The sequence below is a fragment of the Sceloporus occidentalis genome, unplaced genomic scaffold (genome assembly GCF_023333645.1).
Source record: "Sceloporus occidentalis isolate IW3139 unplaced genomic scaffold, rSceOcc1.0.p SCAF_59, whole genome shotgun sequence".
Classification (NCBI taxonomy): domain Eukaryota; kingdom Metazoa; phylum Chordata; class Lepidosauria; order Squamata; family Phrynosomatidae; genus Sceloporus; species Sceloporus occidentalis.
The window spans coordinates 4,905,712-4,919,850 of NW_028317039.1; the positions used below are offsets into that span (position 1 = coordinate 4,905,712).

General features: G+C 41.5%; 1 protein-coding gene across 1 annotated transcript in view; it reads left to right on the top strand.

Moving 5' to 3' along the window:
* Window positions 1-2,093: 2,093 nt before the first annotated feature.
* LOC149287583 (partitioning defective 3 homolog B-like) overlaps window positions 2,094-14,139 on the top strand; it is a 532,650-nt gene continuing 520,604 nt past the window's right edge. The window contains exon 1 of the mRNA XM_089492770.1: window positions 2,094-2,213. Coding sequence (XP_089348896.1) covers window positions 2,094-2,213 — 120 coding nt within the window. The remainder of the gene's footprint in view (window positions 2,214-14,139) is intronic.

A 14,139-nucleotide genomic window follows, 5' to 3' on the forward strand; every position in this document is an offset into this window, starting at 1 on the left:
CTAGGGTTTACAGAGAATGGTCTGAAAAAGAGAAAATACCCAGTGAGTAGCAGTTGTGTGGACGAAAATGCCTTGTTGATGTCAGAGGTCAGAGGGGAATGGACAGACTGGTTTCGAGAAAGCAACAGTAACTCAGATAACCACTTGTTACAACCAAGGTATGCAGAATAGCATCTCTGAACGCACAAGACATTGAGCCTTGAAGCAGATGGGCTACAGCAGCAGAAGACCACACCGGGTGCCACTCCTAGCAGCTAAGAACATGAAACTGAGACTACAATTCGCACAGTTTCACCAAAATTGGACAATAGAAGACTGGAAGAACGTTGCCTGGTCTGATGAGTCTCGACTCCAGCTGCGACATTCAGATGGCAGGGTCAGAATTTGGCATAAACAACATGAAAGAATGGATCCATCCTGCCTTGTATCAATGGCTGATGGTGGTGGTATAATGGTGTGGAGGACATTTTCTTGGCACACTTTGGGGCCCTTAGTACCAATTGAGCATCGTTTAAACGCCACAGCCTACCCGAGTATTGTTCTTGACCATATCAATCCCTTTATGACCACAGTGTACCCATCTTCTGATGGTACTTCCAACAGGATAATGTACCATGTCACAAAGCACACATTATTTCAAACTGGTTTCTTGAACATGACAATGAATTCACTGAACTCCAATGGCCTCCTTAGTCACCAGATCTCAATCCAATAGAGTACCTTTGGGATGTGGTGGAACGGGAGATTTGCATCATGGATGTGCAGCCGCCAAATCTGCAGCAACTGCGTGATGCCATCGTGTCCGTATGGACCAAAATCTCTGAGGAAAGTTTTCAGCACCTTGTAGAAAGTATACCACAAAGATTGAAGGCAGTTCTGAAGGCAAAAGGGGGTCCAACCAGTACTAGCAAAGTGTACCTAATAAAGTGGCCAGTGAGCGTATATTATACAGGTCCAGTGAAGCACCTCTCTCCCTTAAGTGAATAGCCCTCCAATGTGTATTTTACCTTATAACTTTTAATCCTATTCATTTACCTTTATTTTTATTACTCATTTAATTATAGATTCTCTCCTTCCATCCTCAGTAACATCATTCTCACTTAAATCAACCATTTAAGTTTCTATACATTCTCAGAAATGCAGCCTTATAGAGCTCTATGGAACGCCAAGGAACTTTTCACCTGTTACCCCTATCGCTGCAGAATGCGCTACTGCACACGTTGGAGACAGAGTTGAAGCTGCAGTATATCTCACATTCCTCTGTCTATAGCGGCCAGTCTTTCTATTCTCTGTATAGAATACTTTATACTCCCGTCCCCATTATTTTCACTTTCCCTCGTCTTTTCCCCTGTGCCTCCCCCTCGCCTTTATGTGGCCGCTCGCAGCACGGTGCAGGGGGAAGGGCTGCCAGGTCTAGCAGCAGTATCCTCCCCTGTCTCCCGTTCCATAGGAGTCTCTCCTCCTTCGGTGGTGACACAATCTCCATCTGCTCCTCCCTTGCTGCGTTGCCTGCCTGGGAATCCCGGCCCTGAACCAACACTTTTCCAACCCGCGACTTTTTAAAGCTTCTTATCCTCTGACAAAGCCCCTTTAACTCCCACCTGGGGCCACAAACAAACGTGACCGACCCAGCCCATCCTGAGGAACTGCCGCGGCTTCCTCATTCCGCCTTAATGCCCTCATCAGCCACCCGCTGTCCTTCCGCCTTCAAAGAGGGCTTTGCACCTATTCCCGGGGGAGACTGCAGCCACCGGCCCGGACACTAGTAGGAAATAACGCCGTGTGTATTTCTGTTTGTTTGCCGCAACTTTTCTACAAACTTTCCGAGAACCAAGTAATCAAACACCTGCACTTTCGTAGCGTTTAATTACTGCTTCTAATTAATGAAACGTATTCTCCCCCCAATGGAGAAAACATAATTATGGAGTATGTTGGCTTGAACCTGTAAGAACTTCAAGACTGTGCACCTGTTGCTAGCAGGGAACAGCAGTGGGCAACTGACTGATAACTGGCTTGGGATTTAGCAATTTCTTCCTTTTTTCTATTTTTTTGGCTGTTTTTTATTATTATTTTTTTGGTGAAAGGCAGTCATTATGAAAGTAACAGTCTCTTTTGGGAAGACTGCCATTGTGGTTCCATGCAAGGATGGAAAGATGAGCATGAGAGAGTTAATCCAGCAAGCTGCGCAGAGGTACATCAAAGCCCGAGAAAAAGTAAGATCTGTTCATTTTGATGAAAACAAAAATCATTATATTTGTATGGCCTGCTTTTGTTTTCAATTAACATCATTTGGTTCATTTTCTTCCTCTTTGACAGCAGTGGACCTGCGGGTTCTGTAATAGGCCCACTTGACAGCAAGTATTATTTCCCTTAATAAAATAAATCCCTTCAGCAGTTGCTTGTTTTTTCATATTTTGTTACTGTGTATAGAAGATTTTGTACAATATAGAAAGTTGTTTTTCTTTTTAGAATAGTAGAACAAAGTTGTTTTTCAAATCATTGTTACCATAATATGTTGCAATTGTACTAGGGGACCTAAGGTCGCCCATGTTTACATTGATGTACATATGCTTAAATTTTTGGTATGTATGGACACAGACAATTTTAAATAGTGATGTGATTTAGGTCACTTGGGATAATTAAGTTTACTCAGATTACAGACTGTATACCTCATATATGCTTTCTGAAGCATGAGATCACATGCCATAACGTCTTGGCAAATACCTGTTTGGTTTTTAAGATTGTAAGCTTCTTACAGCAAGACCCTCTTCACCTCTTGTTTGTAAACATCGAATTGCTATGTTATGCACTACTTGCTATGTCCTCTTTCCCCATTGCACAGCGCTACGGAATATGATGGTGCTGTATACAACACTAAGTTCCCCTGTCAACAGAAAAAACAGATAGGTACCATTTCATCTGTACATTGCACTAGGGACGTTGTCAACAAATGCATAGGTCAAATGGCATCTGATGGTGAAGTTTCTTGTTGAAATCTGTTGTTGTATTCTGCATATACACTACAGCTATGATTACCAAGTGGCCTACAGGTGCCCTCAAAGTCAGCTTATCAATATAGCAAGCAATGAAAAAGTCCAATCAGGATCATTTCATTGGTTGCTATGTTGTTAAGATCCAGTTTTGAACATTTCACCATAATGAGTTTTTATTGTGCATATTTTATGCACTGTGTTCTGTATGAGAAATGCTCTCATTTCTGGCAGCCATGGAAGAACATTTCTGGTAGGTATATAGTTTTAAGTGTATGCATTGAGGATAGTTTTTACATCACAATGTATATCCATTCTTACAAATCACCTAACAATGTGTATTTTTGACCTGCTATGTTAAAGGTACACTCACAGCCATCCTGGTCCTTTGTGGGGCAGATTAAGAATGCACATTAAACTACTTAATAAATATGATGGGCTGAGGCAGTAGACTGTCGATTGAAACATAATGCATCTTTCAAATGTTTAAACGTTATAACAACAATGTTACATGGATTCAAGTATAGTGTACACCTGTTTCCAGTGGTGTATTCTGGCCTGGCATGAGTAGGCCTAGGCAGCAGGTCCAGGGGCAGATTGCACTTTTGGGATTACATGCAATGCTTGGCATCTGCAGAGGTAGGAACAGGAGGAGCTCACCCGACACTGGTCCAGGGCAGTGCCTGATGTGAAGTGTCCTAATGGGGTAATCACTAGAAAGCACTTACTTTTTAAGATTAATCTTAAATTGACACCCCAGCATCCAACGTATGACTGAGGCTTGGAATTATTAAATTCTAATACTAATAGTAATAAACATTAATTTTTAAGCAGTGTATTGAAGTATAGCTTCAGAACAAGTTTTTACATATTTGGCACAAAAACCAAAAAATGTATTCATTTCACCAAGGGTTTTATTTTACCCAAACTCTGAGTTGTGGTAAGTTGAAGGATCCTTGTGAACTCACTCGGTCAGGAGAAACTTACTAAAGGGGACCTTTCACTTATGGTTCAAGGTTGCTAGCGCTGAGAATTACGAGATTTAAAATTTAACCACACATGAAGAACCACCCCTTTACAATGGTCACGTATGGATTGTTTTGTGACTAATGCCAATTATTACAATCCTTTCATTGACAAAGTACTAGAATAAGAAACTCCTACTCTTTATTTTTCCAAAGTGGTACATTACCTACTTTATACTTTCCACTTAAGATTTAATCACTTTACAACATAGAAATGTTTATGAAACCTGATAGTTATGTGTTATTTTGATTATTATGCAACTGAAAACTTTGGCCAATGGGCATATATTTCCTCAAATATTAGGATCTGTGTTTACTAAAGCCCATTGCTAAATTTTACCCATAGAGAAATAAGCTTTTTAGCTGAAAATGAAAATTGCAAAATATGTACAAAGTGCAAACAATGCTACAACTACTGAATATTAAAACAGACACACAGAAGATATGTAAAACAAATATATGTAAATATACCGGTATATGCAATATACTGTATACACTCACATCTCTATAGAGGAAATGTATGCCACTAAAATGCACTTGGTGTATGTCTAATACATATAAAGTCAGAGCATAAATGTAACCACATAAGAGTTGACATTATTTAAAAAATCCCAAAGCATTTCTTGTCTAGGAGTTATCTGGCCTCATTAGCAGAGAACACATTCAGTATTGCCTCAAGTTATGACTGTCTGGCACACCTGTTCCACCTGCAAATGTGTATGAATGAGTTTCCCTACTGAATCTCTGCTGCTGATTTCTGCTGGGTACACGATCACCACAGGCTAATAATATGTACAGTACTGAAGGAAAAAAGTACCAAATACTAACAAATACAAAGCATGATTGATGCACACATTGTGCGTGTGTGTGTGTGTGTGTGTGTATATATATATATATATATATATATATATATATATATATGATCCTAAACAGAGTGGATGCCTGTTTGCAGATGTTCAGATGAAAGCTCTGCCCACGCAATGTGAGATTTTTTAGAAGTGATAAATAAGTGAGGTAGTAGTCTACTTCCTATCTAACTCTGTTCCATTACCCAGGGCCGGCCTTAGGGGTGTGCGACCTGTGCGACCGCACAGGGCGCCATGGTTGCAGGGGCGCCTGACCGGGACTTAGATTAAAGCATCGGTTTTTTTTTTGTGTTTTTTTTAAAACTTTATTTAACATCATTCATGTTAAATAAAGTTTAAAAAAAAAAAACGATGCTTAAATCTAAGTCCCGGTCAGGGGCGCCGAGCGGTTGCTCGTGAAGTTCTCGGCAACCGCTCGGCGCCCCTTACTCTCCGTGACTCCGTCGCTGTGCCGGCATCTCATGTTGAGCGCCGGACTATTCCGGCTCTCAACATGAAATGCCGGCACCGTGGCAGAGCGAGAAGCTCTCACCGCAGGACTCCGGCAACAAGGTAAGTGGGGGGTGGGGGGGTGTAGTTTGAAGGGACAGGGGTAGGTAGGTTGGGGATACCTCTTTTGCTTTGCTTGTTGATGCTAGTTATTACCCTCAGAATGGGCTTGGTATGGAAGGATTTTACATTGTATGAAGTGCTATACATAGAATAATTCACTTTCCTCATTTTTTAAATCCTTTTTCTTTGTAGAACATACATCAAGCTGACCATAAATCACCAAAAATGTTTTTCTTGTTGGGTTGATAACCCAGCTCACTAATGTGGTGATACATAGAGGTTAAAAGGGGACAGTGACAAAGAGGTCGCTGTACATAAACAATGGAGAATCTTAATTGCTGACTTAGATTAACAAAAATCCCTTACTCGGTATATGAAGACAAATAATGTTTGTGGCTGTATAGAAACTCTTCAGTGCTTGTTCGGGTGCTTACACAAAATGTCAACACAGGCCATAATTCTAGAAGAAGGGATGAAATCACTGGTAAGAGATGCTCAATTACAATAGTAATACTGTAGAAGTATTTTTTTTCCCCTTGTACTTTTATTGTGCTCATTCCAGGTTTAGGAATCGGTGTCCAAGTTACGTTTGATTATGTGCCCAAGCAACTATAGGCAGCCTATAGCAAACGTCATTCTACATAGAGCTAGAGAGGCATTGCTGGCCAGCATTGTGTTAACAGGAATGTAACAAACAAGTCCAAATGTAATAATATGTCTACATTTCTGCTAGGATTGTACATCAAGAGAGTATAATTTCTCTTGGCCATTTTTATGGGGAATACAAAACAAGGTGGTTGGTTTTTTTTGTTTTGTGTTTTTGTGTTTTTTTTGTTTGTTTTTTTAGTAATCCTATTGGTGTCATTTTCCTCCAAATTGTTTGTATTTGTGTATCAAATGTATGTGAAATTTTTTCTTTCTTTTTAATTATCGAAGGAAGGTGTGTGAGGGAAAAACTTTTGCTTTTGGTTACCCTGTTATGTGCAGGTCTGTGAATATCTAGAAGTCCATTAGCTGATAATAGTAAAAAAATCTATTTTGCACAGAATTGTTGACTTTGTCCTCTATTAAGTGGACTACAAAAGTAACTTGTAATTGTGGCCATGAATAATATTCTGTGTAGGCAACATTAATTAAATCCATGTTTTACAATTAGTCAGTCTGACATTGACTGTAAAGCAAAATCAGGAATGCCAAAGTTCTACCAGGTACACTGTGCTTTGATCTATACACCACTACAAACAGCTAGCAGAAGCATAGCTCGAGAGCTGCACCTTCTTGCTTGTTATGGAAGATCTATTAATACATTATAACTGTATTATCACACTCTTGAAAAAGCCCCCTCATTGATTGAACATCAGTATTAGCTGTTATATGAATTCCTTTTCTGAGTTTTTGTAATCTGCCTTTACGTTTTCATTACATTCAATTGTACCTTAAATTGTTAGGATTATGAGCTGTTGAAGAAAATTTATTATGTCCCTGATCTCCACTCTTGTTTGACAAAAGTGGAATCTGGAGAAGTAACGTGAATACTGTGTATGTGCGGTGTCATGTACCTTACTGTCAGGGTGGGAGAGGTCGCTGCATGGGAATCTTGCAATACCAGTTTTAACTGTTACAGCTTTGTTAGAAAAATCCCTTAATAAGAATAGAAGGGAGGCAGTGTTTTTACGTGGCTGTAGATGTCCTCCCTTCAATGGCTAAGCTTTTATTACGTAGTCTGTCAACCTTGCGTTTTTTCCAACCTTAAAGATTAGAATGTCTACAGGTATTCATTGCAAGGCAACTCTGACCCTTGAAATTTACTCCTAACTCTGCTGAAGCTTATAGAAAAAAAAAAGTCACTACAATAACTTCTTATGGAAAACCATAGTCATTACAAAAATATCTACTACTGTTTTTTTACTTTTATGAAGACTTCACATAAAGCATTTATTATTCATCAGTTCGCTTACTGTACGTCCTAGCTTTTTAGAACCTTCTTAAAGGGGAACTGCTATGGAAACAAAATCTGCCTTAGCAATATAGTACTATGTTGTAAAACTAAACAAAAGCATTGGCTATACCATTTCGTTATTTATTAGCAATGCTAATAAAGTTTGTTCCTCCATACGCTTTCCTTTCTGGGGGGAAAAAACAAGTCTTCTGGCTTGTCTGGTGTTTGTAGATTAGTGTTCAACAATGCTTCTACTACCCCTTTAAGGATTTTCCATCACCTTTACCCACCATAACTTTTGTTATTGGTATTTCTTCTGCTCCCTCAAGTATTAAGCCAGAATCACAACCTCATGCTGACAAGTCCCATTAAGGACGAAACAGCTGTCCATGAGTGGTGATCTGGCTACTGCACCTCTTTCCCGAGTTTTGTCTAAAGGCTGTCTTGTACAGCGGGCAATTACTTTTAAGTGGATATAGAGGCAAAAGGTGACCATTGTTGACCTTGTTTGCATTTGCCTACCCAGAATCCCTTGTTGTGGCAGCACCATGAAATTTCTGAGGAAAAAAACGAGCCTTCTGGCTTGTCTGGTGTTTGTAGATTAGTGTTTAGCAATGCTTCTACTACCCCCTTAATTTTCAGTGGAAGGGTTTTCCATCACCTTGACCTACCATAACTTGTGTTATTGGTATGACTTACACTTTTTCCTTAGTCAAAGTGTCAGTATGTGGGTGATAAAAACTGAGCCATTCTCAGGGCCTGCCCAAGACAAAATGCCGCCTGGGGCGAAGTTTAAGATACCGCCCCCCCATTATCTACCCTTCCTCTCCTTCCCTCCCTGCCACCCCCCCATTATCTACCCTGCCTCCCCCCCTTGTACTTGCCTTTCAGCAGTCCTGCGGCAAGTCTCCCTGCTTGGTCTCGGTGCCGGCTTGTAATGCTCAGCGCCGGAAATGACGTCATCTTCCGGCGTTCAGCATTACAAGCCGGCAACGAGACCGAGCTAGAGGGCTCGCAGAGGAGAGAGAGGGGCGCCGAGCGGGTACTGACAACTTGGTAAGCGAAAACCACTCGGTTCTCTCTCTCTCTCCTCTCTCTCGCTTTAAAGAAACAAAAGGTCTTGGGGCGGCAAAGTGCCGACCCTTCAAAAGTGCCGCCTGGAGCAGTTGCCCCACTCGGCTCCATTGTCGGGCCGGCCCTGGCCATTCTATTGTCTACCAGGCAGTAGGATAAGGAGTTAGGGTATTTGTATATTTGATTCAACATAAAAGAGCTACATACAAATGGCTGATATGCAGCTGCCTGAAAAAATATATTATGCAAAAGCTATTTCTGAAGACATATTTTTAATCTGATACTAGTAACAAAAACAAATATTGGAATCTTAAATGTCCACGTATTTTACTACAGCGACGCTGCATCATGGGGAGTCCTTCTGCCAGTTAGCAAAGATAAGGATATATTGTTTGATAATATTGTTTGATAATCTTTAGGGCTGAAACAACGAATCGATAAAATCGATAATAATCGATAACGGAAATCGTTGTCGACGATTTCCGTTATCGATTAATCGAGTGATCGATTCGTTGTTGGAGCACTCGGCTCCTTTTACTTACCTCCGCGAGCGTTCCCCGCTTCCGCTGCACTCTCCGCCTTCTTTTAGTTGCGAGTGGCTCCGTTCGCACAGAGCGGTTCGCTCTGTGCGAGTGGCTTCGTTCGCACAGAGCGGTTCGCGGGGGTGGGGGTGGGGTTTCAGGGGATGCAGGGCAGAGTGGGGGTGGGGGGGCAGGCCAGGGTAGGAGACTGAGTGCAGGGCAGAGTGGGGGTGGGGATGCAGGGCAGGGTGTGAGTGTGGGGGCAGGGCAGGAGACTGGGTGCAGGGCAGAGTTGGAGACTGGGTGCAGGGCAGAGTGGGTGTGAGTGTGGGTGCAGGGCAGAGTGGGTGCAGGGTGTGAGTGTGGGTGCAGGGCAGAGTGGGTGCAGGGTGTGAGTGTGGGGGCAGGGCAGAATGTGGGGGCAGGGCTGGGTGCAGGGCAGAGTTGGAGACTGGGTGCAGAGGCACAGTGCAAAGTGCCAGGGCTGGGTGCAAAGTGCCAGGGCTGGGTGCAAAGTGCCAGGGCTGGGGCAAAGTGCTGGGTGCAAAGTGCCGGGTGCTGGGTGCAAAGTGCCAGGGCTGGGTGCAAAGTTCTGGGTGCAAAGTGCCAGGGCTGGGTGCAAAGTGCCGGGTGCAAAGTGCCGGGTGCAAAGTGCCAGGGCTGGGTGCAAAGTGCTGGGTGCAAAGTGCTGGGTGCAAAGTGCCAGGGCTGGGGCAAAGTGCTGGGTGCAAAGTGCCAGGGCTGGGTGCAAAGTGCCGGGTGCAAAGTGCTGGGTGCAAAGTGCCAGGGGTGGGGCAAAGTGCTGGGTGCAAAGTGCCAGGGCTGGGTGCAAAGTGCTGGGTGCAAAGTGCTGGGTGCAAAGTGCCAGGGCTGGGGCAAAGCTTCTTGAACAGTAGTAGTCCACCTCTTTTCAGAATGTTTGGGGTTATTTTGTTTCATAAATATTGTGTTTGGGTTTTTGTACTTTGAACATATTGTTTTTTTATTACATCATAACAAAATAAGAATGTTAATGTAAATGTTAAGTTGTTTTTTAACATCCAGTTCATTAAATTTTAAATAAACAAAAAATTTGCATATTGTTTTTTTTTTATCCGATTAATCGATTAATCGAAAAAATAATCGGCCAACTAATCGATTATTAAAATAATCGTTAGTTGCAGCCCTAATAATCTTTGCAGAACACTAATCCAGATCAAATACATTCCTTTAAACCATTAAGTGTTATTTACAGATTAGCCATGCATATCAATTAGTCGTATTCGGCCACTGATTGCGTGTAAATGCACTCACTGAGAGTGCTGGTACACTATCATTCAAGGAATGCCCAATCACATGATCAGGCATTGCCTTCTGTTAGGTGTCACTGCTGACACCCACACGGAAGTTCACTTGAGGACAGGAGAGCTGGCTGATTGCAATTGTTATAGCCCTGCTTGCTGATCCCATTGTAATCTGTGCAAACTGCTAAGCAAAAGGAGAGGGAGAAAAATAGTCTCTTCCCCTTCCAAAATTAAAAAAATATATATATTTTTTTTATAAATTTAAGAAAAAATATATTGGAAGCCCAGTAATGTCACCATGACATTACAGGTATGAAACATGTATGAGAGATCTTACGGAAAAGGAGAATCATGCCTTAACAAACACATGGTAAATATTACAAAAAAAACCCCATGACTAAAGGGGTTAAAAAAAACTAAACATATTTATATATAAAAAAATACAATTCTATTGTTCTAATACCATGGCAGTTGACTTGTATGTGATGCATACTCCTTACCCATATTTACTGGGACAAAGGGGATGGGGCCATGCAGCGCTGAGCTCTAGGCTACCCGACACAGAGACTGGGTAGTTTGGAGCTCATTTACAAGCATTTAGGCTGTGTGTGTCTTAGACATACATAGTTAAAACGCAATGCTGCCTGTACGCAGTGTAATGCACTATATTTATGCCGAGATAGGTCCCAAAAAAACAGAAGTATTTGAGTTTGAGTAAACGCTTTTAAAAACTCATGTAGTCACAGACCAAAAACCATATTTAATGAAAGACATTTCTGGAACAGGTAACAATAAGAAAAGTATGTACACTGATGCGTGCAATACATTTCAGAGCAGGTTCACGTGTGTCTCACATTGTAGTTGGTGGCTCTGGCTTTATTTACCTTGCTGGGAAGAAGCATGAAAAGTTGTTTATCTAGCTATGCAGGTTCACAAGTGCCTCACATTCCAGTTAATGGTTCTTGCTTAATGTTGCTGGGAGGATGCCATAGAAAGTGTGCTGGCGCTAGCTGAGAGCGTGCTGGCGCTAGCTGAGAAAACTATATTTTTACACAGGACTGCAGAATAGCAAAAGATGTTTTTGTAATTGGGATTGGGTTGGTTAGTTTATTTCTTTTTGCTTTCAAATACACCTTTGTTTACATATAGTGTATATATTATTACTTTTGAGAATGCTACCAACTTTGTTCCAGTTTTTATTTGTTTGTGCAAATCAGTATTGGTGTACCTTTTTTTTTTTTTTTTCTTTTCTCCCTATGCTTCCATCTGCTGCTTTGATTCAGTGTCTTGTGACTTGGATGGTGTCACAAGAGGGAGTCAGAAGCAAGTTTCATAGTGTACTAAAACCTTTAGATCGAATAATTAAAACGTCTTAAAGAAAAAAAACAAACAAGCATATGTATATTTTATAAAACTTAACCTTATAATAAATGTTTAATCTTGGCTATTAACATTGTGTCTTCAAGTTCTTTAAAATGCATTCTAGTAAAACAGAAAAAAAATCTTATTCTTATTGGCTGCCTAGAAATCATTGGCAGGAAAGTGCTTCCATTCAAATCAATGGGAGTGCTTTCTGCGCTTGCTCATATGGATCTGAATAGATCCCCGTCGGCAGACTAGTGTTGAATATACCCTTGCAAATATGTATGTATGTATGTATGTTCAGCCCAGGAAAATCTTCTTCGTTATTTAACAGTACTAAGTATGATGTTTCTAATGCTACAGTTAGTTACATGCGTGTTAATTCTGCTGAATCCTGACCTGCTATGAGTCTTGTGAATAGGGGTTGAGGAACACCTGTCTCTTTAACAGAAAAGAACACAAATAGAGATATGAGACCGCATTGAACTTTGGAGCCCCCTCCTATCATCCTCACCGTGTATTGATTTTATTTTGCCATATTCTTTCTGGGGTTTTTTTTTGTTCTCTTCTCCCTTACCTCTGCTTCATTTTGCTCCTTCAGTACATATTTATTTTGTGTTGTGTTATACACCATTATTTAATTATGGATTTCTGCTGAGGAAACCTCTGTGCCCATAATGAGTTCTTAAACTTAGACAAACTCCACTTTGATTCCTAAAATTATTATGTTATGATTGCAGGCTGAAGCTCATGTCCCCCACTACGGTGGACACAGATGGAGGAGACGTTTCTTCCATAAAACTACAAAGAATTTAAAACAGAAAATGCTCAGATTGAACTATAGCTTTTATACAGGACTATCCTGGCATGTCAAGCGGGAGAAGCTTAGTACCAGCTCATGCCCTTCATAATGCATAGCAAAGTTTGTTAGTGAATAAACTGTCTTAATTACGCATTGTGCAGGTTTCTTTTCCTTTATTTCCTTTTCTGAAAATAACTGTATAGGAACAGGTGTTGTTTGCTTAAGAATGCCATTCCGAGGCATAAAAATTAAAACTTTGCGTGTAATGAAATTGCTGTTTGTCTAAACTGGTCTTTCTTGCGTGGTTTTAATATTTGCCTGAGAAAATCAGTTCAAATCGCGTTTGACTGTCTGTGCTACAGAACATATATTTATTATTCATGTCACCTGAATAGGGAGGTGAGAGAGGATAAAGTTAAAGGAGGAGAACAACCTGAGTATTTTCTGACCTTCAAACATTGCAGACAAAAGTACCGTATTTGCTCGATTTAAGACGAGTTTTTTTCAGAGCAAATGCTCTGAAAAATACCCCTCGTCTTATAATCGGGGTCGTCTTATAATCAGACCTCAAATAGTTCTGACTATGAGACGACTAAGATCCAGATCCCCCGCAGCTGCAGGGGACCTGGATCCTCCTGTCTCCCCCCCCCCCCGCCCCACTTACCGGTACTTCTGAGTCCCCGGTGTGTAGCTGGGGCAGCGTGAAGATGTCTACGCGATTCGCGTAGACAACTTACGCTGCAGCAGGAAGGAGGTGTGGCTAGCAGCGGGGGTTGTCTGCGTCCATCGCGCAGACCTTCCCCGGCTGCCAGAGATCAGAGGTGCCGGTGCCGCACTGGTGAGGGGAACTCTGATCTCTGACAGTCGGGGAAGGTCTGCGCGATGGACGCAGACAACCCCCGCTGCTAGCCACGCCTCCTTCCGGCTGCAGCGTAAGTGCGTGGGATCTACACGCTGCCCCGGCTACATGACAGGGAAGTCAGAAGCACCGGTAAGTTTGGGGGGGGTGTTAAATGGGGGGCATAAGGCATTTCTGGAGGCAGAGTGCTCTGTGAAATGACTTTTAACCCCCTTAATGCCACTCTGCCTCCAGAAATGCCTTTTTAACCCTCTATACGCCACTCTGCCTCCTGAATGCCTTAAACCTCCCTATATGGCACTCTTCCCCATAATATGCCTTTTAACCCTCTAAATGCCAGAGTGGCATATAGGGGTATAAGACATTTCTGGAGGCAGAGTGGCACATAGTGGGTCAAAAGGCATATCATGGGGCACAGTGGCATATAGGGTTAAAAGGCATATCATGGGGCACAGTGGCATATAAGGGGGTATAAGGCATTTCTGGGGCAGATGTGCATAACTGGGGGGGAGGTTGGAAAATAGAAGGAAATAAAACCAAAATATTTTTCTCAATCATAGCTTTTATTAAAAAAAAAAATAGTTTAGATGAATTAACATTTACTGGTAAAACTTTTTTCCTATAGGGTCGTCTTATATTCAGGCTTTTTCTTTTTTTTTTCCTAAATTAATATTCAGATTTGGGGGGTCGTCTTATAATCGAGCAAATACGGTAATTATCTGAAACATGTCCTCATTTAACTGGAGAGCCGTTTGGAATATATGGCTACTTTCCTTGTATTTCTCTGCAAAATTGTTTGCAAACTATATCGTTTTAGTTGAGTTTCAGGTTTTGGGAAGTGAATACCTGTTTCTAGAAGATAATAG